At 38.4% G+C, this 26,002-nt stretch overlaps 1 protein-coding gene across 8 annotated transcripts in view; it reads left to right on the top strand.

Moving 5' to 3' along the window:
* LOC134630478 (calcium/calmodulin-dependent protein kinase type II subunit beta) overlaps nucleotides 1–26,002 on the top strand; it is an 83,748-nt gene that overhangs the window by 21,841 nt on the left and 35,905 nt on the right. For 4 of the 8 annotated variants that reach the window (XM_063477781.1, XM_063477786.1, XM_063477784.1 and 1 more), the window contains exons 6-14: nucleotides 3,163–3,235; nucleotides 12,826–12,928; nucleotides 14,423–14,506; nucleotides 14,590–14,684; nucleotides 14,785–14,907; nucleotides 16,384–16,467; nucleotides 19,319–19,361; nucleotides 24,124–24,195; nucleotides 25,342–25,379. In XM_063477781.1, the coding sequence (XP_063333851.1) occupies nucleotides 3,163–3,235; nucleotides 12,826–12,928; nucleotides 14,423–14,506; nucleotides 14,590–14,684; nucleotides 14,785–14,907; nucleotides 16,384–16,467; nucleotides 19,319–19,361; nucleotides 24,124–24,195; nucleotides 25,342–25,379 (715 nt within the window). The remainder of the gene's footprint in view (nucleotides 1–3,162; nucleotides 3,236–12,825; nucleotides 12,929–14,422; nucleotides 14,507–14,589; nucleotides 14,685–14,784; nucleotides 14,908–16,383; nucleotides 16,468–19,318; nucleotides 19,362–24,123; nucleotides 24,196–25,341; nucleotides 25,380–26,002) is intronic. The other 4 variants (XM_063477787.1, XM_063477785.1, XM_063477782.1 and 1 more) reach the window with 1 other exon arrangement.

Raw genomic sequence — 26,002 nt, 5'->3', positions numbered from 1 at the left:
TAGTGCAAGCCTACTTAGGTAAATGGCAAAATGCGACTTCTTAAGTTTCTCCGTCAGTCCCCCTTTGCTCATCACATTGGGTATCAAAAATCCAAGATGGTTATGGTGAAAATCTTGAGTTTCTGGCTTTGTAATGGGACTAATCTTTCTTAAAGCCTGATAATACTTTCCACACTCACAAGTCCACTAGGGTATGCTTGCTTCTGAGTGATGTAAATGTCATCATCACACAGTGAACAAATGCTTGCTTTTTTGTGACCACAGAGAATTTATATTACAATGCATGTGCCCTTGGTAGTGGACTTTAAAGAAATATCACAAGAATGACTACTTGACTATCAGGTCTCCAGCTCAGCTGTCCATGTCCTTGTTTGCAATAGACTATAATCAAGTCATTTCACATGCTAAGCGTGTTAGTGGTCTTAGTCTCTCCAAAGCCTGTTTTATTGATAATCATTCCTTGGTCTTCTTTAAATTACTCATTTTTAAACCATTTTATATGCTTTGACAAATGGCAAAGCTACTTTGGGATCGACACATATGGATGTGTTGTTTACTTCTTATTCAAGTCCATACCTTATCTGTGATATTCAGCTAGAAAAAAATACAAGAAAGCAACAGCAAAAATATTGCAAACATGAGGCTTCAGAATTTCCTTCTGTCCATTTTTTCAGTCACTTACCAGTTGAGAGTCAGCGGGCCTATCACAGCTTTCATAGGTGACATTTCTAACCACTGCACAACTGTGCCATCCAACTTCAAAAAAGCAATGAGTAATGTTACTGTAGCTTTGTCTGTCTTTTGCCATGGTGTGAAAAAGTGTTTGCACCTTCCTTATTTCCTATTTTTTTGTATGTTTGTCACACTTAAATGTTTCAGATCAAACAAATTTAAATATTAGACAAAGATAACACAAGTAAACACAAAATGCTGTTTCGAATAAAGGTGGGGTTTTTTATTAAGGGGAATAAATTCCAACCCTACATGGCCCTGTGTGACAAAGCAATTGCCCCCTAAACCTAATAACTGTTTGGGCCACCCTTTAGCAGCAACAACTGCAATTAAGCATTTGTGATAACTGGCAATCTTTTAAAGTCTTTTCCAGTGCTGTGGAGGACTTTTGGCCCACTTATTTTTGCAGAATTGTTCTAATTCAGCCACATTAAAGGGTTTTAGAACATGAACCATCTTTTTAAGGTTATGCCACATGTTGTTGTTGTGGTGGTGTTTTGGATCATTGTCCTACTGCACAACCCAAGTGCGCTTCAGTTTGAGATCACAAAAAGATGGCTGAACATTCTCCTTCAGGATCTTTTGGTACACAGCAGAATTCATGGTTCCATTTACCACAGCAAGTCTTCCAGGTCCTGTAGCAGCAAAACACTATTGGGAAGGTTCACCACTGTTCCATGTTTTCACCATTTGTGGATAATGGCTCTCACTGTAGTTCGCTGAAGTCCCACAGCTTTAGAAATGGCTTTATAACCTTTTCCAGATAACAGATCTCATTTATTTTGTTTCTAATCTGTTTCTGAATTTCCTTGGATCGCGGCATGGTGTCTGGCTTTTGAGGATCTTTTGGTCTACTCCACTTTGTCAGGGCAGTCCTATTAAAGTGATTTCTTGATTGAGAAAAGTGTGTGGGTGTGACTAGAGAAAGTGAACTCCGCTTTCCAAAGATGTAAAACAGTTAATTTATGTTATAAAACATAAATTTACTGGGGGCAATCACTTTTTCGCAGAGGGCCACGTAGGCATGGATTTTTTCCCCCCTTGATAATAAACAGCTTTACTTAGAAAGTGCATTTTGTGTTATCTTTGTTTAATGTTTAAATTTGTTTGATGATCCGAAACATTTAAGTGTGACAAATGTGTGACAAAAAACAGGAAAACAGTTTTTTTACACCACTGTACACACAGTCTGTGTTAGCAACAATTGTAAAGTACACAGCTTCATGTTCTGTTTTGTTGGTAATATGACGACAGGTCTACAAAGCTCCTTTTCTCTCATTGTCACATAGTGCAGCTGTGTTTTCAGGTTTACACACTCTGGAGGCCATTTTAGAAAAGCTCCATGTACATGGATTAAAAATTCACTTTTAATTTGAACAGAATAGCAAGATGAAGAAACAAAGATATGTTTATGAACTGAATGAAATCTTAGCAATGGAGATTTAAAAAACTCTATATGTCTAGTCGGAGGCAAATCAGGAAATATGTAAAGTGCTTCTTACATCAACTCCCTCTCTTCCTCGCCCTGCAACAGCCTCTGTGCCTCAGATCTTCCCGTTCTCTTCTCTGTCCACTTCTCTTTCTTACTATGTTTTTGGTCCCTTTCCTTCTCGTGTTGCTTCCTTTATCTGGTCTTCACTCTGTTGTTCTGTCTCCACAGTCACTGTATTCATCAGATTCTAGACAGTGTCTCTTACACCCACCACCATGACATAGTGCACAGGGACCTCAAGGTGTGTGTGTGTCTCACTGTGTTGCATTGCTGTGCACCCTCTGTACAAGAGCTGCTTGTATTTTATAGTCCTGTTTTTTAATTTTTGCCTGTGATTTGATACAAGTCTTGTCTGTGCCTGCTGCCTGTTTGTTTGTCTCCCCTTGCCTGTCTTGCCTGTCTTCTGGTTCTGCTTTTGCAGCTCTTGTTGTACTATTTTAGAAGTCTGAAATATATTTACAATTCCTGTGGGTCCCAGGACTGTCATACTTTGAGCAAGAGTGACTGAGTGAGTGAGAAAACCTGAGAAAGGGTGAAGGAGTAGAGGTCAATAGAGTGACAGAGTGGCAGCAGCGACAACTTTAAATACTTGCAGAATCTTTTCCTCAAAGGCTTTGTTATCACTGCTGCTAAATAAATTACACACAAAAATATACAGGTTAGACAGAGTGTCTCCCACATGGAACTGCAGAGCCCTCCTACGCTGCCTGACTAATATTTGGCACTTTCTTTAAAACAGAAAATAGCAAACTGCACACATTCTCTCTGTGTAGCTCACAGACAGGTTCACACTTTTTTATATGTGTGTGCAAACGTGTTGAGTGTGGAAGAGAGAGCTGGTTCCTACACTGAAAACATGTATGTGTGCCTGTGACAGTTGGGGCTAAATGTGCTAAATGTGTTCAGACTAACCTGCTCCCCCTGCTGTCTGCATGCAGTCATTGCATCCAGCAGATCCTGGAGGCCGTGCTCCACTGCCATCAGATGGGTGTGGTTCACAGAGATCTCAAGGTGAGTCACGAGCAGGTCATGTGTCTGTGTCCATGTAGGTGTGTGAATTTTAGCTGCATAGCTATAAAATCAGTATAAGGAACATTCTGTACTATGTTCAGGTCAGGTTTAGCTCAGGGACAAGAGTCCATGAAGGAAAAATATAGAGCTTCCACAAAAAGAATGATACCTTCCAAATGTTTCTGGAAGAAAAAAGAAAGATTTTCTTTTTCAGGCAAATGGCCAGCATGACAAAAACACATGAAAGTTATACAAACAGATACCTGCCTCAAAAATGTATATCCTATATATATATATATATATATATATATATATATATATATATATATATATACATATATATATATATATATATATATATATATATATATATATATATATATATATATATATATGTGATATAAGGATATGTACATCTAAATATCATAGGTATAGAAATGATAAGAAATGACAGAAAAAGATGTAATGATTGGCTAAAAGGAGCATGTTAAAGGAGGATAGCAATGGACCCAGAACTGAACCTGGAGGAATCCCACATATCAGCCACATATTTTGGAATAACAAACTCATTATTGAAATGTTATAAAATTGTTGTTATAAAAACAAAACAACTTCACTATTACTTTCACTGTGTCACAAATGTTGTGATGAACAATGTAATTCAACAACAACAACCCTCCTAAATGTTCACAAATATGGTAATCATTAAATTTCATAAATCTGCATACTATAAATAGAATAGTGTGACACAACCTGCTTTTCATATGTAAACGTCTGCAAATATTTCATCAGGAACTATAGGCCTTATAAACCAGAATGTGACCACTGTTCTGCACTGTAGCATTATAAATTTTGCTGCATGTTTATGCCTTTACATTACAAATTATTAATTATGAACAGTGCCGGTTTTTCGAAAGTGTTCCAAATTTTAAAAAAAAGTTCTATGTGGAACTCCCACTGTTATATGTGAGTGGTATAGCAGATTATGTTTTGTTGAGTTTTGTCATCTGTATTGCAGTTTGGTCTGGATATCATCTTCTGATGTCATGTTGTCTGTTTGCCTGATGAAGACCCAGTATGGCTGTGGTCTCACTTTTTTGTAAATCAGTAAGCGGTTACTCTACTTAATTCTCCATAGTTCTGTGTTTTGTCTGACTGTTGTAATTGACAGCTGGTAAGTGCAGTGAAAATATTTATATCCAGCATGTCTGTGCATGTCTATGGGCTGGATTTATCAAAATGTGCATGAGTGTTTGTGGACATATGTTGAAGTTCTGTCTTGTGCATGCACTTGAGTGGACTACAACTGAAAGAGAAATTTCATAGCAGTTGGAAACCTTGTTTCTGCTCACCTCCAGTGCTGCAGTGATGTATACCACGCAGCTGATGTTCTTTTGATTAAGTTCCTTTGGACTTTCATTGACCTGCTTCATGTTTAAGCAGGATATGTATATATATCTGAACAGGTAACAATGAATCCCTGTTCACAGATGAAAGTAACTAATCCTTCACAGAGGAATGTTTGAATATTTTTTGTGTATATCAAGCATTCCTCTTATTATCATATGCTGTTTCTTACAGCATAGATACATACTGCAGCTGTATAAAACAATATCTGCTGTACTGAATTACATACATTTTTTTTAGTGATTTGTTCAGTATGTATGAGTAGCAAATAAACAAATTAAAAAAAACAATGTTAATAACAAACCAACATATAATTAAAGAACAACCTAAAGCTCTATAAAGAACAAAAAAACCCAAATAATATTTTGTAATGATGCAGTCAAGACAAAATATTGTCAAGAATGTATGTTTACATTAATATAGCAATTTACATTACATTTATAGCAGAAATATGTGTGATGGCTTTTTATTGATTTTAAGACTATATAAACTTAGTACAAAAAGTAAAGAAATTTGTGTTTGGTCATCAATTAATAAATAAATTATAATTAATAATTACTAAATAAAATTAATAAATCTTGTGCTGTTGGAAAGCCTGTTTATTTCCCCTTAAATGGTCTTGAAAAGCTTGCCAAATGTTTTATTCCATGACCATGTACTTCATGGGGCAGGATCAAAGGACAAAGGACAGAGGCCTTGGTAGAGATGATGATCACCTCACCAGCTCCCTGAGCTGGTGAGGTGGCTAGTGGCGGAGACTAAGTAGCTGTGGGGGCTAGTTGGACGGCCAATGGAGTAGATAAATCATACCCTGAGGGCTCAGGATACTCAGAAGACTCTGTCAACTCTTGTGGGAGCTGAGCAGGGTGCACTTTTCTGATGTCTGGGTCCACAGCAGCTCCAGCGCGGGATACAGTGGAAGCTCCAAGTTGGCTAGACTAGTTTGTTCAGAATTCACTGGGTTCACTTGCTGAGACACAGATTCAGGGAAGGCCTTGGGTAGATCAGTACTCTCTCTGACCCAGGAAATATAGAAACTAAGGCAGCCTGTACAACCTGAGGAGCCCTCTCTTCTGTGGAAACAGCTCACAATTTGGATTTGGGAGACAGACACACTGTCTGCTTTTAAGATTAGGCTTAAAATTTTCCTTTTTGACAAAGCATTTTCTTAGGTCTGGATTAGGTAACCCTGAATTAGTGCAATAACCTTAGGCTCCTCAGGGCGTAATGCACTAGTGCACTAATGCACAAGTGTTCACTCACCTTTCTTTCACTCAGTATGTTTTTAAACACTACTCTGGACGTAATTATTATTATTATTCATTCCTGGCTCTCTTCCAGAGTGTGTCTTTTGTCCTGTCTTCCTCCCCTTGAAACCAACCAGTTATGGCACATGGCTGCTGGGGAGGTTCTTCTTGTTAAAAAGGACTTTTTCCTTCCCACTGTCCACAAAGTGCTTGCTAATAGGGGGCCATCTGATTGTTGTTGTTTTTTTTTTATTTTCTCTGTGTTATTGTAGGGTCTTTACCTAACAATATAAAACCCCTTAGGGAACTGTTGTTGTGATTTGGTGCTATATAAATAAGATTAAGTTGAACTGAATTGAATTGAATTGTCCTATAATAGTCAATTACTGTGAAGTAACTGGGAGTAAGAAGTGGGAATAACCAGCGAGTGAAGCAGTTGAGGTTTGTGAGATTTTATACCTTCGAATGCTGAGATAGCAGCTGGCCAAGCCCTCATATCAGCTGTTTCTCTCAGTCTTTGTGAGTAGACTAGAAACCTAGAACAGTCTAAGTCATTTTCTTCCATGCAGATTGTTGTGTCCTCTGGGTGCTTTGTGCGGTCAACTTGCTCTGTGACTATCAGCTGTGCGGAATTTGGTTAATTGTTTTCCAACCCAAGTGCAGAATGCAGGAAACCAAAGTGAATATAAGGTGAATATTTAATGCTGGATTGATCAAAGGAAAACATGATCCCAAAACAGAAAGCAAAAGGAGGCACAAAGAGTAATTATACAAGGAGTGTAATACTAGGACGCACTAGGAAATCTAGAAAGCATACTGTGGGTGACATCTGTTATAATCGTTTGGCTGCGCTGCCGCTTTTCAGAGCGCCCTTCACAAGCACGCTTCCTAATTCGTCCCACCGAGAGCAGAGACTACATTACCCATACACCAATGTGCTTTACAAGTGAAAAGCGCATGCGTCGCTTTTGCCGTTGTCATGTCAACAACTCAACGTGGTCCGGAGAGGGTGTGTAAAACGCGCAAACAGCTGCTCGGTTAAAATACAAAAACAATGAACACTTAATATGCTCTCCTGGCTTCAGACTCTGAGTAGTAAAAGAACAAGGTCAGAATCAGAGGACTCGCTGGCTGACACCCCACCAAGCCAGAATGATATCGCTGCAGGTCAGACGCAAGCTAATGAAAGCTGCACTAGTGCCGCAGCCGCGGACGACGGCACTTTTGGCGACGACGAGGACGAGAATGACACCATTTCTACCGATGACAACAGCCGCGTTAGCGAGCATGAGTGGCCAGAATGTTGGTCCCAAGCACAAGTCCGGTATTTCTCCACAAATTACAAGTGGCTGATCAGCAGAAATCAAAAGTTGGGTTGTAGTGTGTGTAGTCAAGTTTGTGCTCGCGTGGACATGCAGCAAGGGCAGAGAGTGTCGCAGGAGTGGAGTGGGTGCTTAATCTCGTCTTTTGGAAAGGACAAGGCTGCACAACAAAACTCACTACGAAAGAAAATAAAAGAGCACAGAGACTCAATTTATCACAAGAAAGCAGTTGAAATAAAAGAGAAGGCAACACAAAATACAATGCAAAAACACATTGAAGATATGAGAAAGGCTGACTACGCTTCAACTTGCAATGTGTTTAGAACAGCTTATAAGATTGGCAAGCATGGGCGTCCCTTTACAGACATGCCAATAGATGTCCAGTTGCAAGTCTTAAATGGTGTCAAGATGGGCAGAGTTTTGCACTCTAATAACTCATGTGCAAATATACTGGATCACATTGCAGCTGAAATGAAAAAGAAGGTAGTCAATGACATAGTGATGAATTAAAGAAAATTGTGTGTGCTCATTGATGAATCCACTACAATAAGTGGAAAGTCTGTGCTTGTCGTGTGCCTGCGGTCAGCTATTTCCAGTGAAAATCCAGACACAATATTTTTTGAACTGATTGAGCTGCAGGGGACCACAGCAAAGGACATCACTGAAGCACTGTTAGGATGTCTTCATAATAATGGCTTTGACCCTCACTACCTACAGGAACATTTGTTGGCATTTGCTTGTGATGGAGCCTCAGTGATGCTTGGGAGGAAAGCAGGAGTTGCTGTGCAGCTTTGTTCCAAATTCCCTTACCTGTTTGTCTGGCATTGTTCCAATCACAGACTGGAACTGGCAGTTTGTGATGTTTTGAAGGAGGTAGGAGGAATCAACCACTTTAAAATATTCTTAGATCAGCTTTACTCCCTCTACCATGCATCACCAAAAAACCAAAGGGAGTTAACCGAGAGTGCTCACAATGTTGGACAACGTCTCCTTGTGATAGGCCGTGTTTTATCAGTGCGTTGGGTTGCTTCAAGTGAGAGAACAGTGAAAGCAGTATGGGAGAACTACCAAGCTCTGCAGGTACACTTTACAAGTGCTGCTGCTGATACCAGCAGGGACTCAAGAGAGAGAGCAAAATACAAATTATTTTATAATTTATTTTATATACATTTTGTGTAAAAAAAAACACTTTACAAGTGCTGCTGCTGATAGCAGCAGCACTTGTAAAGTGTTTTTTTTACACAAAATGTATATAAAATAATTTGTATTTTGCTCTCTCTCTTGAGTCACTGCTGATAGCAGCAGTGACTCGAGAGAGAGCAAAATACAAATTAGTTTATAATTTATTTTATTTACATTTTGTTAAAAAAAATTTTCAATACCTTTTTGCACATTTTATTTATGTTCAGTAGCTCTTTCTAGCTCAAGCAAATCCACAAACTAATAAAATGATTTATTATTTTGTATAAGGTTGTCTGTTGACTGTTGTATATAAAACCCATTCAATATAGTTGTTGTTACCTCAGGGGAGGCGGAAAAAAAATAGAGTACCGGCACCTCTTTTGGGCCACTTAAAGCACTGTGCACAGTCATGTTGGAACAGGAGAGGGTCATCCTCAAACTGTTCCCACATAGTTGGGAGCATGAAATTCTCCAAAATGTCTTGGTATGCTGAAGCATTAAGCATTATTTTCACTGGAACTAAGGGGCTGAGCCCAACTACTGAAAATAACCCCACATCATGATTCCCCCTCAACCAAACGTTATACTTTGCACAGTGCAATCAGACAAGTACTGTTCTCCTGGCAATAGCCAAATCCAGACTTGTTGATCAGATTGCCAGACAAAGAAGCATGATGCATCACTTCAGAGAACACTTCTCTACTGACACTTCTCTAGAGTCCAGTGGCGGCATGCTTTACTTCACTGCATTTGGAACTTGGCCATGAAGTGGCCATTCCATGAAGCTCTCTATGTAATCTTCTTGAGCTAATCTGAAGGCCCAATTTGGAGATCTGTAGTGATTGCCAACCTCAGCACACCATGCAGTTTACCTGGCCTACTACTTCATGGCATAGTTGCTGTCATTCTCAATGACTTCTACTTTGTTATATTGCCCCCAACAGTTTACTATGGAATATTTAATAGCAAGGAAGTTTCACAACTGGACTTGTTTGGAGGTGGCATCCTATCACAGCATCACACTAGAATTCACTGAACTGAGAGCAACCCATTCTTTCCCAAATGTTTGTAGAAGCACTGTGTATGACTAGTTGCTTAAGTTTATATACCTGTGGCCATGGAAGTGATTGGATTACCTGAATTTAAGGATTTAGATGGATAAGTAATACTTTTGTCAATATTCTGTACATAAATAAATAAATATTTCATTTAATAAATACTTAATAAATACTGATTGCAATGTTTTTTCAGCAATACTTATTAAATTTGCCATATTTCATCATGGTATTAGTTAATGCTTTGATGCACTGCTCTCTTTATTTTCATCTCTCACTTTAATACAATGAATGATTGGATACAATGCTTGGGTAGCGACCATCAGATGTACACTACTTTTCGTAAAACATTGAAGAATTGTGCGCTATATAGTCTGTACTCACTATATTTTAGACAGTACTACATTTTCATTAAACCAATTAGTGACCCCTTGCATCCTGTGATTCGTGACAGTGTCATCATGGAGAGAACACGCCCATCTTCAAAGAAATACTACATTATATAGAACATCATTTTATGATGATTTGCAGTAACCCTTTTCTTTAAGAGGACAGTATAAACCCCCACACACCACCCCCACTGTCGGAGTTAACAATGAATTCACTTTCATAGTCACTTGGATCATTTTTTGTTTTTTGTTTTTTTGCTGTCTAGACACAGAAATAGAAACAACGATAATTGTCAGCCCTGAGCCTGCTCTAATCAGACTATGGTTGGATGCTTATTTCAGTACCAACATCACTGTACAGTGCATTTGTGTGGAATCCTCTGCATGTGTTCTGTTAGGATTTTATCAATTTTATGCAAATATCAAAATGTGAATTTTTTTCCAGGTATAAACATGGAAACTACAGTTACCTACTGATTATTTTCTAAAGCAAATTTCTGATTTTTATTGGAAAATATGAGACAGCATGGTAACTTGTTTGATGATGAAGTTAATATCCTCATGTTTAGCAATTAATATTAATCACATTAATCATCTAACATCCTTTGGTACAAGTCAGGAAAGTGGACAAGTGATATACAGAATAGATGATATGTTAAAATCTCACAACTTGAGTTTTTAAATCTGAATTTTATAAAGAATTCGGTGCACTTTTGATAACATTTAGGAAAGGAAAACACTAAACACTTTTGCATTTTGACTTTAGTTTTTAATTTGACTTTTTTACCCATTGAGTATACAACTGTATATAATATATACAGTTTTTGTGTTTGATACTGACATTTGCAGCTCTCTTTATCATGATTATGATATAGTGTCAAAAAGTACAAAAACATCATCTGTTCATTTTGACTAAGTAAAAAAGTACAACAATTAATTGCCCGATTAGTCTGAAGTTCAAATCTTGACTTAGAAAGTGTTTTGTTCTGTTTTGGGTTATTTTAAGTTGTCCAAATGAACTAGAACTAGAACATTTTATTAATAAAGTGTAGTAGTATTTCCTAAAATATCAAACAACTGAGTCTGTTCTTTGTGGAATGAAAAATACATTTGTCCAACAGTCGTGGAATATTTCTGAATAAGATTGAACTACTGGGCACATTTACTTTCTTCAAATCTCTCATTATGATTTTGTCAACTGGATTAAGAGTTAAGGCCTTTACTGTATGCACCTTCTGTGTTTTAAATCAACCAGCAGAGGGTGACATGATGACTGTCCTTCAGCTGGATTACAGCATACAGCTGTTTCTATCACTGTGGTGAAATGATTGCTGCTTCTGTGACACAGATCTGTCACTGTTAGCATAAACTAGTCAGACAACAAAGAGCTGTCATTTCTGTGTAGTTATTTGTCACATTTGCTTTTTACATCAGTGTCTGAGCAGCAAAGACACGACTATTGCAGACAGACAAGATGTGTTTGGTCGTCCTCAAATAAACAAAGGCAAAAAAGGCTTATACACATTTTTCAGTCCCATCTGTCTGTCTCAACCTCAAAATGAGAGAGTACATTTTATTTGCTGGAACATGTATGACTGTACCTCTGAATATGTCTGTAGCCTTAACTATTTTTAGCGTTCTGATCTGGGTATAACTGGTCTGCCTCATTCTCCTGTTTTCCCTTTAAAGTTATGTATAGGAAAAGAAGTAAGAGAAAAAACTTGTTCCTAATGCCCCATTTTCCACAGTCAGTTGACTACTCCCCCCCCCCAAAATGCATTTATTGATTTTCTAAATGTTTGCATATACACATAGAGCTGAGCATGAGATCAGTAGAAGCAGGACACTACCACAGCCAACAGGACTCAAATTGCGGACAGTACAAAGGTGCCCCGGAGACTATCCAACACATAGTAGCAGGGTGCAAGATGCAAGCTTGGACAGAGTACACCGAGAGGCGCAACCAAGTAGCTCTATAGAAACATCTGCGCCACATGTGGACTAGAACACCCCAAGTCACTAAAGGAGACACCATCAAAGGTGGTTGAGAACAAATGGGGCTAAATTCTTGTGGGAGTTAGGAAGCTGCTGTCCAAGCAACCAGTCATAGTGGTGATTGACAAGGAACAGAGGACTGCAGTTGTGATAGATGTGTCAATCCCTGCAAATAGCAACATTATGAAAACGTTTCTGAATGCCTCACACATGCTTATGCTGCATAGTCATAAACATCATCATCATCAGTCATCAGGTGCTCTGCTAGGATAATAAGCTGACCAAAATATGAAATATAAGCCACTGACATCAAGACAAGAAAGCTCCTTACCATACGTGGAGGGTTCCATCCCAAGCCTGGTGCCCTGACACTGTACACTGAGGGGGAGGAAAGAGACTGATTAGTCACTGTCAGAAATACTATCCAAGATGAAACAACAAAGATCCATCAGTACATCAGGAAGATGTAGCAATGATGTAGCACTGAGCATGTGCTTAGTGAATACCCCAGGCAGCAGAAACTCAAGAAACAGGAAAAAAAAAAAAAAGAACAGGGACCATCTTGGAAGGACAGGTCCTTCCAGTTGCTAAAAAAATAAAATGTCACAGAAAGACTACTGCCTTAATGATAAAATAAAATAAAATAAAATAAAATATCAGCCACAAAGAAACCAAATGAAAGCGCAAAAAAAAATTCAAACTTAAGCTTGTTGAATGTGATACTAAAATTTTATCTGGCTCAACTCTGCAAGATTACTGTTGAGATCTTTGCATAGTGATTATAGTACTTGTTGTGAGTGTGTAAGATAGGTTAGATGGAGTTACAAATGACTTAACATGAAATAAAAACTTCCCTAGATTTTGCCACCCCTTCTGAAGCAATTTAAGAAAAGCCTTTCAGTAACAATGTCGTAACAACCTTGAGACATAAATTAATAAGGTCATAAAATGTAACACTAACATGACACTACTGTGCTTGTGTTACACCTTCAGCCAGAAAACCTGCTGCTGGCCAGCAAATGTAAGAATGCAGCAGTCAAGTTGGCTGATTTTGGACTGGCCATTGAAGTGCAAGGAGACCAACAGGCTTGGTTTGGTAAGACACACACACACACACACACACACACACACACACACACACACACACACACACACACACACACACACACACACACACACACACACACACAGAAGTGTGCATGTGTCTGTAGGTGTTATTAAAAATAACACAATTAGAAAAGCATCTCCATTAATTTCAAAACATACGTACAATTAGAAAAAGTGCTAAAGACAAAGTTTCATGCTCAAAAAATTAAGGAAGCATTTAGAAGACAAAGATGATCTAATTCTAAATAAGAGATTATCTAAAGGATAAGACAACCCCCAAAACACAAAAGGTTATACAAGTTGAAGCCACAGATATTTGTCCTTCCTTGTGTTTTCTCATTGTTTTTTTAACACTTTTGCATTTGACTAAGGTCAGTCTCAATACTGATGCAACACTTGGACCCTACAGAGGTTGTACATGTAGTCGAACTCCTTCAGGATGGCACATCAATACATGCCATTGACAGAACGTTTGCTGTGTCTCCCATCCCAGTGGTAAGCGCATGGAGGAAATTCCAGAATTTCCAAGCAGTTACTCTAGGAAAGCTGGACAGGACCATAGAAGGTCCTTAAGTGGCATGCGTGTCCTTTGTGCTGGAAGAAACAGTATGGCCACTGCTAGAACCCTACAAAATGATCTCAAGCTGGTGTGAATGTGTGAATGTCTCTGACCAAATAATCAGAAACAGACTTGTATTATTGTAGAATCTTTACCTTTTAATATAAAAACGGCTTGAGGCAACTGTTTGTTTGTTTTTTTAATTTGGCGCTATATAAATAAAATAGAAATAATTTGAATTGAGGGTGACCTGAGGGGTCAGCATCCCAATCCCAATTGGAGCCCAATTGGCATTTATCATAGAATATCCAAATTGGCAAGTTCACCACTGCTGCCCTACGCTTTTCAGAGATGAGAGCAGATTCATCTTGAGCACATGTGACGTGAAAGAAGCTATGGAGAATGTTGTGCTGACTGTAAGATCATTTAGCATGGCTGTTGTGTTGAAGTGTCAATTATGGTGTGGAAAAACATATCCATGGAGCGATACACAGTCCACTATAAGGTAGGCAATGCCACACTGACTGGCAGGGATCCGTCGACCAATTGGCAGATCCTGTCCTGGTGCAGTGGGTCCTTGGTTCCTCCTGATGAACAATAATGTCCAGCCTCCTGTTGACAGAGTATGCATGCAGTTCCTGTAGTATAAAGGAATTGATACCACTTGACTGGCCGTAACTTGGAGTTCAGCCCAGGGATAACGTTTCCCCTGACGATCTGATTAGTAGACAACCCATTTGAACCACAGCTGCCCCACCGCCTTTTAAAGGTGGCACAAAATACAAATCAAACTATAAAAGTTAAGCACCAAAAGAAGAGGTTATCTAAAGGATAGGAGCAGAACCTTTTCAAATGCATTCTTTTCTGTACTTTCTCCAAGAAACAGAGCCTTCATTTGTGTTGCTTTTTTGTTTTCGTGTGTAGGCTTTGCGGGTACTCCCGGCTACTTGTCTCCAGAAGTGCTGAGGAAAGAAGCATATGGTAAACCTGTAGACATCTGGGCATGTGGTAGGTTTTTTTTTGTCTATTTTCAGCACCACCTCTGCCAATTTTGTTCTTGTCACTCAAACAATGGCTGTTTATGTGTGTAGGTGTGATCCTCTACATCCTTTTGGTTGGGTACCCTCCGTTCTGGGACGAGGACCAACACAAACTCTACCAACAGATCAAAGCTGGAGCATATGATGTTAGTCAGCTTCTCATCTCTGTTTCTCTTTAAGTTAAATAAGATGTGGTACATATTTTTATTGTATATGTGGGCATGCTTAGGTGTGTGTTTGGTTTAGTTTCCCTCCCCAGAGTGGGACACAGTGACTCCCGAGGCTAAAAATCTGATCAACCAGATGCTTACCATTAATCCAGCCAAGAGAATCACTGCCCAGGAGGCTCTGAAGCACCCATGGGTCTGCGTAAGTAGCATATACACATCCAGCATCCCATTAAAACTGACAGGAAACAATATTTCACAGCTCCTGATTTGACTATCAAGCAATTTGTAATTTGCAAATCCTCTATCAGCAACTATGAGAACATGTGCTTAAAACTGCCAAATATGACATGTGCAAATATGTGCTGACATGTCAGCTTATCTTGAATATGTTTTTTTCCATAGACAGGCAAAAGTTCAACCTATTAACCTTCAGCAACCAAGACCTGAGTTCCACATGATAAGTTAAATTCCTGCAGAAATCTCTAGACTCCCCAAAGAAGTCTAGAAAATTAAAATTATGTTTAAAGTAGAGTAAATTGACATCTTAAACAGTGTGTTAGTGTGTATAATAAAAATACATCGCAGAGTACAAATGTTCAACTTGTTTGGCAATAAATCACAGCTTGATGCTCTGTAAATAAATGCCATCTTACAAGGGCCCTTGATTAATGTAACAATTCAAGAGGCTCTGGATTCTGAACTAAAAACACAAGCTTGAGCCCAATGGAACACTTTTCTTCCAGGAAAAGTACTTTTTGATAGAAGTGTTTTTTGATACAAGATTCAGAAGGAAAATACATTTAAATGAATTAAATGACTTGTTTTGACTGTAATAAAAATAATCAGAAACACAGTTGCTCTCTAAATGAGCTTTGGTGCTACCACCTTTTGTTGGTAATTTTTTGGGGTATAAAAATGTCAGTTTAATTAAATGAATTCAGTACTTTTCAGTTTAAAACTAGTTTATGTCAAATGTATTATTTGATCAATTTAATTATTTTACAAAGTTAATTTTTACTTCTGTTTTGTTTTTATGACAGATGGTCTAATAGAATTTTTATTCATTAGGATTTAATATACCTAATTATATCTAATTAATATATCTAATTAGAATTTACATTTCATATATAACCATTAGACTGAACACTAGTTACAGTCATACGTCCATCTGTAACACTTGTCTTTCATTGGAAAAGAAAAATATTCCCTTAGGCAATTGTATTCACTGGAGTTTTAAGTGAACTTTTGCCAGTTTATGAAATAAAACTTTGGCACAATATCTTTTCTTGACTGTCTTCATCAGTATAAGTCATAAACCCAGTACCTGTGATGTTTGCAGGAATAGTTAGTAAGAATGACTAATGTAAAATTTGAGAGAAATTGGCCCAAAAAATCAACAAAATCACTAGCTAAGTCAAAGATCTAAATCCTTAACATAACACCATATCATTATCTCTGCAATGAAACAGAATGTATTGTGCGGATAGTGTAAAGCCAAGTTGAATCTCTTTATCCTGAAGTTTTGCTGAAATTTTGTTACCTAAAGGGCCTCAGAATTAACACATTTCACCAATGCAGAATCTCACTGGCAGCTCCTGCCCACATAAACCTATCACTGTCACAGCTGCTCTTGTAACATTTTATTTTCAGCAACTCTTTCTCTGTCTCCCCACAGCAACGCTCAACGGTGGCCTCAATGATGCACAGACAGGAGACCGTCGAGTGCCTGAAGAAATTTAATGCCAGGAGGAAACTCAAGGTGTGAAAATATTTGATGGTTCAAAAAGAAGTTGTATCTCTGATTTCAGGAGAAAGGAGGAAACCCTTACTCTAGCTTAATGTCTACCAGTTTTGAACTGATTTCAGATTTTTTAAAAGGAGCTACAGTAGCTATAAAAACAATTTGCCCTTCCCTGCTGTAGTCATACTAATTATTAAATGGTATATGTGATATATTTGATCTCTTTTTCCTTTTTAAACATAGCTTAAGAAGTTTGTAGTGCAGTAAAATGATAAGGGAGGCACGGGGGATGTTTACTGTTATCACACAGACATTATGTAGGAGTAGGTAATGGATAATAGGTATTGATTTTTAAATAACTGGACATTAATAACTTGAGCTTATTATATAATAGTATACTATAGGATATTTGTTAATAGGCCGCTCAGTCTATTTCTCTTGGCAAAACTTTGGCAAAACTTAGGGTCAACAAAAAAAGGCAAATATGAAATTTAAACGTGAGCTCAGTGGTCAAACGCGACATATTATTTGGAAACCGTTGCGTGATATTTAGACTCAACATATACCAGTATCTTTTCCTAAATATTTCCAATATAAACAAAGGCAGTTCAATTCGGAGATATCATTAGAAACAATTGAACATGATTTATTGATATACAGAATAAAATTATGTTATTTGGAGATTAGACTCTGATGAGTCACTGAATGACTTGGGTAAAGCGGAGATGTGGAGGGTGTGGGTTGCTAGAAGGCACCTGGAAGGGCAAATGATGGATGAGCAGTGAGATTTAAAGTACGCGGAGTGGAGGCTGATTGGCCTGAAGACTAGACCACAAATGTCGCAATAAGCTTGACAGTGTGGGAGTGATGTAAGGCTTCGATTAGCTAGCAAACACAATGCTATCCTTTTTGTCTTCCTTGGTGAACTTTATGTTTCTATCCACTAAGTTGAAGTGAGCAGAGAAGGATTGTAATTCTTGGATTTAGATTTTGACCCAGGTGTCATCAGTTTATGTGTACCAGTGGCTAGGTGCTGTCCCTTTAAAAGAGCCAAGACCCTTGCTTTCCACTTCCTCCATGGAAAGGCTGGCTACAATAGGTGACACTGGAGACCCATGGCACATCCATGTTTTTGTCTGTAAAACCCTCACTGTATTTAAAATATGTGGTGGTAAAGCAGTCTAACAGTGTGCAAATCTGATCTGGGGTGAAGCTGGTTCTGTTTTCCAAGGAGCTGTCTTGTTGTAGTTGTTTTCTGACAGTTTCCACTGCCTCAATTGTAGGTATGCAAGTGAAGAGAGAGACCGCAAAAAAAGACACTATGGTTTCATCTGGATCAAGTGTAAGTTTTTGATCCTTGTTGGTGAAGTCAGTGGAGTTTTCGATGTGATTGGGGGTGTTCCAACAAGGGGTGCTAGGATGGTGGCAAGGTGTTTGGAAATGTTGTAGGTGGCTGAGTTTATACTGATAACAATGGGTCTGAGTGAGACCCCTTCTTTGTGGATCTTTGGAAGTCTTTAAATACAGCGTATAGCTTCCCCTCGGTGTAGCCAATGGTAAGTAGGACAGTCAATAACTTCATCCTTTTCCAGTTCTTGTAAGCAACTCATGACGTTCTTTTTGTATTTGCTTGTGGGGTCTCGTTTTAAGGCTTCATAGGTATTGGTATATCCAAGTGTCGGCGTAGTAATTTTCGTGTGATAATCCATTGTGTTTAGAACAACAGTGCACCTGCCCTTGTAGCCTGGTAACATGGTGATGTTATGGTCTTTGCTCAGAGATTTTCTTCTTTTCTTGTATTGTGAGGTTAGACGGGGAACGTTTGCACTGGAGAGTGTGAAACCTTCATCCTGATTTGCTCTGCTTCTGTTTGTGTTAATTTATTAACCCTTATGGCGGTTTCCGTGGTTGTAATAGGTCCAATTTGGGTGACTGTTGTGGAGAAATGGCAAAATTGAGCCCTTTGGCTAGCCCTTTCTTTTCAGGTTCAGTGAAGGTTCTCAATTATCCAGGTCATCGTAGTCTAAGGAGCTTGTAAAGAAAAGCGACTGGACTTCTTTACGTTTCTTGAAGACATTTCACCTCTCATCCGAGAAGCTTCTTCACTTCTAAAAGAGGTGAAATCATGGTTCTAATCACGCTGACAAACCATGGATGTCCTGGCTGGTGTCCAGCACTTTATCGTCATCCTGGGGAGTGCTGGCCTATTCTATTAGCATTTTATTGTATCTTGTACCTTACACAGTGCCAATCGAACCAGTACCCATGTGGAGGGCACTGAGATATAGGCTTATTTGTAAGATTGGTCTGTCTGCACTTTGAATCCTGTTGTACAGCTTTATCAACCAATAGCTGGTCCTTTGACCCTCTAGTTAGCTTCTTCAGCCAATGGTTACTGGTTCTTGGTATTTTTCAATGTTGCTCTCTCTCTCCCAGTTGTTCTTTCAGTATTGCTCAGTTTCATTTTTGTGTGGATCTGCCCTTGAGCTATTCTTTGCAGCTGAGATTATGCACTGCATGGGTCTTTAGAGAACAGGCCATTTATTCTTTTGGCGTATCTTTTCGGCCTAATGGCCAGACCTGTGAACCTTTTTTGGGCAGCCTAGAGCCCCAGTTATGGACATTTTGTTATACCTCTTATTCATCAAGTGCCTGTCTCTCATGACACCCATCTCCACTTCTGTTATCCATATCCATGTTATTTGTGTATCCATATTTTATTTAATTGTAGTGATCATTCATCCAGCTTATGATCTTTGATACACTTCAGAGGTTAACATACAGTTTAAAAGTTAATTCACAACACCAGCATATTAAATAGGTTTCAGGGTGGATTCTTATAATGCTTTTGTGTGTTCTTCCTCATCAGGGTGCCATTCTTACTACCATGCTTGTCTCCAGGAACTTCTCTGGTGAGTGTTGCTCTTTAAAAAGACAGCGGTGATGAGGAGAGGTGACATGCCATCTCTTCAAAAATTTACACCTACACACTTTGTTCTTTTATGATAAATGAGAAAAGCCAAGTCACTGAAATCCATAAAGAAGCTAACAGTAGTGTTGAGAAAATGAAATGAACACTCACTGGCCTGACCCGATTTGCTTGACTAGCAAATCTAGAGAAAGCCAAATATTTTTTGCAATGTGTTTTGTATTTGTTGTGTATCAGATTTCCTTTCAAATGAAAGGATTACTGGCTAAAAACTATAATTCTTTTTTTTAACCAATCACATTTTGACTTACAGTTGGTAGGACTAGAACCATTTAACAATCTTAACATCGTAAGCCCTCTTGTATATTAAGAAAAACTATAAAACTAAGAACGACTGATATACCAATATTTATTTTTACATTTTCCCCAAACATAAAAAATTATAACTCTTAACGCAATAGTTTATTTCTAGTGCTACAAAGTGCATTTTGTGGAGATCATCAAATTGCAAGCAAATTAATTACAAACAGTGTTCATCAGCCTGCAAAAGTAGGTCGATGAATCCTGTTGAATACTTTCAACACCTGAAAAAAAGTCTTGTCAGTGAACTTTGGTGTTTTTGTATTTTTCTTGCTTTCTATCAGGTAACAATTTTTAGCTTTAGTTCTAATGAACAAACAGCAACCTAAGGTAAGGTAAAAATGATTTATTTCAAACCAGACTATATAAAAACATGGTGTATAAAGTGGAGGTAATGTGGGCATGCTTTAAACACCTATTCTTTCCCATCCCTTAATCTGTGGCTGTAAATACTTTCCTGATGACTCTATGGTATCGATAGCTACATTTAAATCTTATTGAATACACTACAATGCTTATTTTCTTAATTATATCACCATTAGAGTTAAAAAGAAGGATAAAACAGTTTTTTTTACCATGCAATTGACAAGTGACTAGTCTGTGAGCAAGCAGTGTCCTTCTGTTTCTCTGTCAGATAACCGTATTGAATGTCACATCCAGTTGCATAAGACCAAGATAGCTCAGCTTGAGGCTTTGCAGTAGGATTTCACTAACCAATGGGCAATGTCACAATGTCATGGTTCATCCGGCATGACAACATCATATGGGTTTGTAGACTCTTTGAGTTACATTTGTTCCAGTTACCCCTATAGTGCGGTTGTGGACTGGCTCTTCATTTAAAGGATCAAAGCTTCTGATTCCAAAGGATATTGGCCAACATGTAATGCCAGACTACCGAGCCGGAGTTGAGAAAATTCACCTGGTTCTAACTGATAGCCTCTGGATGTCGATCCTGCTATCTACTGATGAAATACTTGATTGAGTAGCCCTGCATGTCAGTTATGAGATTCTGCCTGTTAACAGCAGCTCTTCACTATGGTCCATGCACATGGCAAATTCAACCAGGTTATTCTTTAGTGGCAGGAAAAGAATCGGCAAAAGCTTAATCGAATAGTAACAGTCACTTGATGAATTCACCAGACTTTTATCCTAATTTAACTAACCTATCCTATGCTAATGCTGATATCTGGTACAGGTGTTGAGATGAATGAGAGTAAGGAGAAGGGGTATGCACTGATCAGGAAAGAGATCCACTCTATCCTGTGCCCAGTAAAGTTCAAATGGGGAAGCTGTGACTCAGTACAAAGGCCTCCAGCTCATTTGAGACTATAATCCAACATGACAAAAATGAGTAGAAAAAAATCCCCCAAAATTAGAATTCCGGTTCCTAAGTTCACAATGGTTGGGAAAACGGTTAATCTTCTGGTGCTTCCTGCTGAAATTTCCAAAGTCCTTTCCTGGGGCACCAGAAGCTCAAAACAAGAATCACTAGTAGAAGAAGCTGTTTACATCAGGGTTCGTACGGGTGCTTGAAATCCTGGAAAGTGCTTGAATTCTAATGTCCTCTTTTCAAGGTTTGGAAAGTGCTTGAATTTCAGATGTGGTGCTTAAAAGTGCTTGAAAATGTGACTGTATTTCATTCACAATAAATAGCTATCTGATTGAAATGTTTTCTTATCAGATAGAGAAATAAAATGAGTCGCAAAAAGCAAAAGCAAAATTTCTCTGCCTGGGCTGCTTTGCGTCTGTTTCAATATGTGACCCCGCCCCTCCCTCGGACAGTCGGGGATGAGTGCGCTAACATACCTGTAGGTTGCTGTTTTAATGCTTTTAATGTTTTTAATGATGGAAAACAACAATGGCGGAGTTTGCGCTCTCCGGTCGCATGATAGGTAAGTTCTAGTAAATAATTTTCTAGTAGGCGTACGTTACACATGCTATTTTTAAAAAAAAAAAAATTATGATTATTATTTTGCTAGCTATCAAACTCGCTGGGGAAATGATTGAAATGCACTGAGTGTGATGCAGTATGGCAGCGCTATTACGGAATATGCTGTGAACTTAGCTAACATTACTTAGCAGTAATATGAGTTAATTTACTCAAGTGAAAGCTTTAAACATTAGCCCGATACATAACTAGCTAACTTAAGGCTTTCTGATTAACCCTCTGGGGTCAACGGACCCAGAGTCTCCATTTTTAATTGGGTCGAATGTGCGGATTTCAAAATATATACCAGTTTTTAAATTGTGTTGATTGGTCACGTAAAACCGATGTTTTGGGGGGGGTTCTGAATACAACAGTGGCGTTTACTCCGGGAAGAAACGGTAAAAACGGCGTTTTTTATGGAGAGCGCTAGCAAACACGCTTTGCTTGTGAGTGAAAAAAGAAAAAACACATGTACCATGTCGACCAATCAAAAAATTATACGGCAACATGTGGTATTTGGTTGTTTGGGAAGAGAGGGAAGAGAGAGAGCGAGTGAGCGATAAAGAGAGCGAGAGTTTTGATACGTGAGAGATTTGTGACGTTTATCGTGTTTGGAATCTCAAGTTAGTGTGTTGTCTTGTGTAGTTAGTGTGTAGTGTAGTTGTTTTGTTTTGTGTGTCAGTTCTACTAGTGAACGTCACAGTTGCTGCAAAAAAGCCACCAAAGGCAGATTGCAGTGTAAACGCTGAGTGACACACCTGCTGTCAGACCTGCAGGTTTATCCGTGTGCTGTTCTCATCTGTTATAGTGGACACAAACTATATTTTGGAGTTGCATAAATAATTTGTGTGCCTTCTTATTTGATGCAGAGCACCTGATTGTTCTGTAAATAGTTTTGAATGGTTATATAAAAAACATCTGAGCCTTGGCTGCATTTTTAGGTAAATAGTACCATATAACTTTGTTGTATGCAAAACTTGTTCATATTTTTTAAAAATGTCCAATTTCTATTTGCATTTCAAGTTATGAAAATGATTCCTTAAACATGCTTGTGGTTTTTACAGACAAAAATATCACTTTCTACTTGTATTTTAAATTTTGTCTGAATTTAGATAAATTGTGCTGACACATTATGTCAAAATGAGACAATAACAAATTGGCAAGATAAACAGTTTTTAATGGTGAAATATAGAGGCCAAATCAAAAGTAGTCAAAAACGGCCAATTATACCCTGGACACCAGAGGGTTAACGGCTAAAAGCAAAGTTGTCACCAAGTACTGTTTATATTTGTGTGTATTGCTGCAGCTTTTTTGAGTATTAATTTGGTGCCTTTGGGTTAATGGTAATATGAGTGATCCATATGGTCACAAAGAATAGCCACTTGTTTCTGTTCTACCAAGGTTCCCCGGCTTTCATTCAAAATGTGTTTATCGCCACCTACACGTTAAACTACTTAAACAGTCAGTGCTGTTCTCCATGCCTGTCTGACTTGATGTTATTAGCACAAACACTTTAAAGGTGATCATTTAGGAATTCAGCAATAATACAGACAGCAATGTAGTTAGCAGTAAAACAGTTTTATTGGGAAATAACTTAAAAAACAAACAAACATCTGTCTCCTATTTTTTTGTCACACAGGAAAGAAGCATCAATATCTAGACTTATTTCTTTATTTTTCGTCTGGAAAAGCTTAAAAACGGATCTTGAAAGTGCTTAAAAAGTGCTTGAATTTGACCCTGAAAAAAGCGTACGAACCCTGTTACATACAGTTCTTATGAAATGGGGAGACATAATTATTTTTATAATAGCCTGCAAACATGTTCATTTATCTTGTAAAGTTGGACATTATAACATGGAAGTCTGTGGGGATTGGCTCACTTTTGAAGTCAGCCTCAAGTGGCCATATGAAGCAATGCAATTTCTCCAGTCTGTAGACAGATTCGTGGCTGGCATAAGTACCATAACATCCTGCAGTAACACAACATCCCCTCTTGTTTATGGATAGAACGAACATCATTTTTTTCAGTAGCACCATGAGTAAAGTCACACCAAGACGCCCCGTGGGAACTGTGTGAACAATAACAAGGATAATGGAGGGCTGTATCAGATGATCTGACTTCCACAATCCCTGACCGACAGTCAAGTGAGATTATGATAAATTAGAGCACAGATTGAAGGAAAAACAGCCAACAAGTGATCAGCAATTGGGAATTTCTTCAAGGTTGTTGCTTAAACTCAGGGGATGATCTCATGAAGCTAGTTGAAGACTGAAGAATATGCAAAGCTGTTCTTGAAACAGATTTGGCATTACAATACAATATCACACATATATAAAGTCGTTTTGGTTATGCTTTCTTTCTACACAAACCCATACGTGTTATTTTTTAGTTTGGATCCATTCACATAGTAGTATTAAAGTTTTGACTGGTACTGTTAATGATACTCTGTATTTTTCAGTGGGTCGTCAGACTACAGCCCCTGCTGCTGTCAGCGCTGTAGCAGGAACCACAGCTGGCATCGTGGAACAAGGTAAACACATCTTGCAAGCACATCTTTTAGCATTTTCTCCCTGCAGCTTTTAAAACTTTACATCCTTTCCCCTCATTGAGGCAGGAGCAGATGTGATTAAACAGAAATCTCCCAGGCTCACAACATCACACACTCCTTTAGCTCTATCCCTCAGCTTGTTTTAATCTCTCTTCCTAAATCTTTTTCTCCTCTTCCTCACCCTTATTGCTTCTTTAACTGTTTGCCAAGGTAAGCAATCTCATTTCTCATCTGAAGGGAAGAGTATTACAGACTTTTCTTTCCTTGTACAGACAAATAGCATGCACTGTGGTGTATAAGTGGGAGTTTAGTTATCACATTTTAAATGTGAAGTGCAGTAACTGTTCAGTGCTGCTTTTAGGTTGGGGATCACACATCCACTCAGAGCTCCAACATGATAAAAGATTAATGTCAGCAGAACTGGAGTGTTTTTAAGCTGTTTCTTCCTTTTTTATCAGCATTTAAGCAGCAAAACACATACTTTATTTTTTCCACATCATCCCAGACTAATTCCTGCCCATCAGTGAACTCTGTGAATTAATCCAGCCTACTCTTCAGATTAACAAACCCATTATCATATACCTGCATCTCTGTTCCTCTTCCCTCATGCTTTCGCTCCTAATCCCCCTTCTATCTATGCCTGTGCGTGCAACTGTGTGAGAGAGTGTATTTGGATTATACAGAGAATTAGTTTGACTTTTCCCCCCTCCCTCATGTTTGATGCCCTCTGCTTATCTAATGCTTTGGGCAATGGATCAGGGTCAGGAAGTGCTAGCAGGATGGAGATTTTTTTTTAATATATGTGTGAGTTTTTGCGCATTTTATTCATTTGCTTTTTAAGAAGCAGGGAAAGAATTTTCCATTTTTTCAGAGGGAGGGGTAAATTCCTTTTCTCCCTGCTCCTAGTGGTAGTGGATGGGAGGATAGGCATTGTAACTCTTCACGTTTATTTGTGCACTTTGACAAGCAGGTGATTTTTTTTCCTTTTAAGCCAGTGCCTGCATGCATGCATGAATGACCGCGGACGTGGATCTGCATTTGTGTGAGCAGATTACAAAGCAGTGGTCATCTGAAGGTAAATAATGTGTACTCTACCATCTGAGGGTGTGTCGTTCTGCCTCTCTGCAGCAGCCAAGAGTCTCCTCAACAAGAAGGCTGATGTCAAGGTAAGCTAGGTCATCCTCTTCATTTTCATCTGCAGTGTTTCCTCTTTATATTCTTGGCTGCCCTTCCAGTCTTCTACTACTTTTATTAATCCGTAAATGTTTTGGTCAAAGGCAGATGCAAAATATTCGGGGTGATCTTTTTAAAGCATGATTGCATTCACTTTAATTATATGGAAGATATTGTTTTTGGGTGGCTGTGATGGCTGTATTGTTTTCTTTCCTAGACTTTTCTATTATCCTTTCACCTTATCCTTTTAATTTAATTAAAAATAGTAAAACAGGGGAAGATATGTTTGGGAAGGTATCCAAAGTCGTTTTAAATTGGATTCCAGAAAACATGTCAGGAAACATATTAAAAAAGATGAAACTGATGGAACATCCAACAACTTTTTAGGTTAACTGACAATGGGCCAATATAATGATTAAACGTAAAAACACAAACACCCTACAGAGTGTCAGACCTTCAGAATGATCATAATGATGATGAGGGGTTCAACCATTTAAGAACAGGTTTCTCACAAAGAATTTGGTGACTGTATTATTACTATTCAAAAGATTTAAAATATTTAAATGCAAGGAACAAGGCTGAAAACCCAGTATAAAATGACTGTGATATTCACAAC

The sequence above is a fragment of the Pelmatolapia mariae genome, linkage group LG7, assembly GCF_036321145.2.
Source record: "Pelmatolapia mariae isolate MD_Pm_ZW linkage group LG7, Pm_UMD_F_2, whole genome shotgun sequence".
Classification (NCBI taxonomy): Eukaryota; Metazoa; Chordata; class Actinopteri; order Cichliformes; family Cichlidae; genus Pelmatolapia; species Pelmatolapia mariae.
The sequence above is the reverse complement of the archived record's forward strand: the minus strand, read 5'-3'. Positions and strand labels throughout refer to the sequence as shown.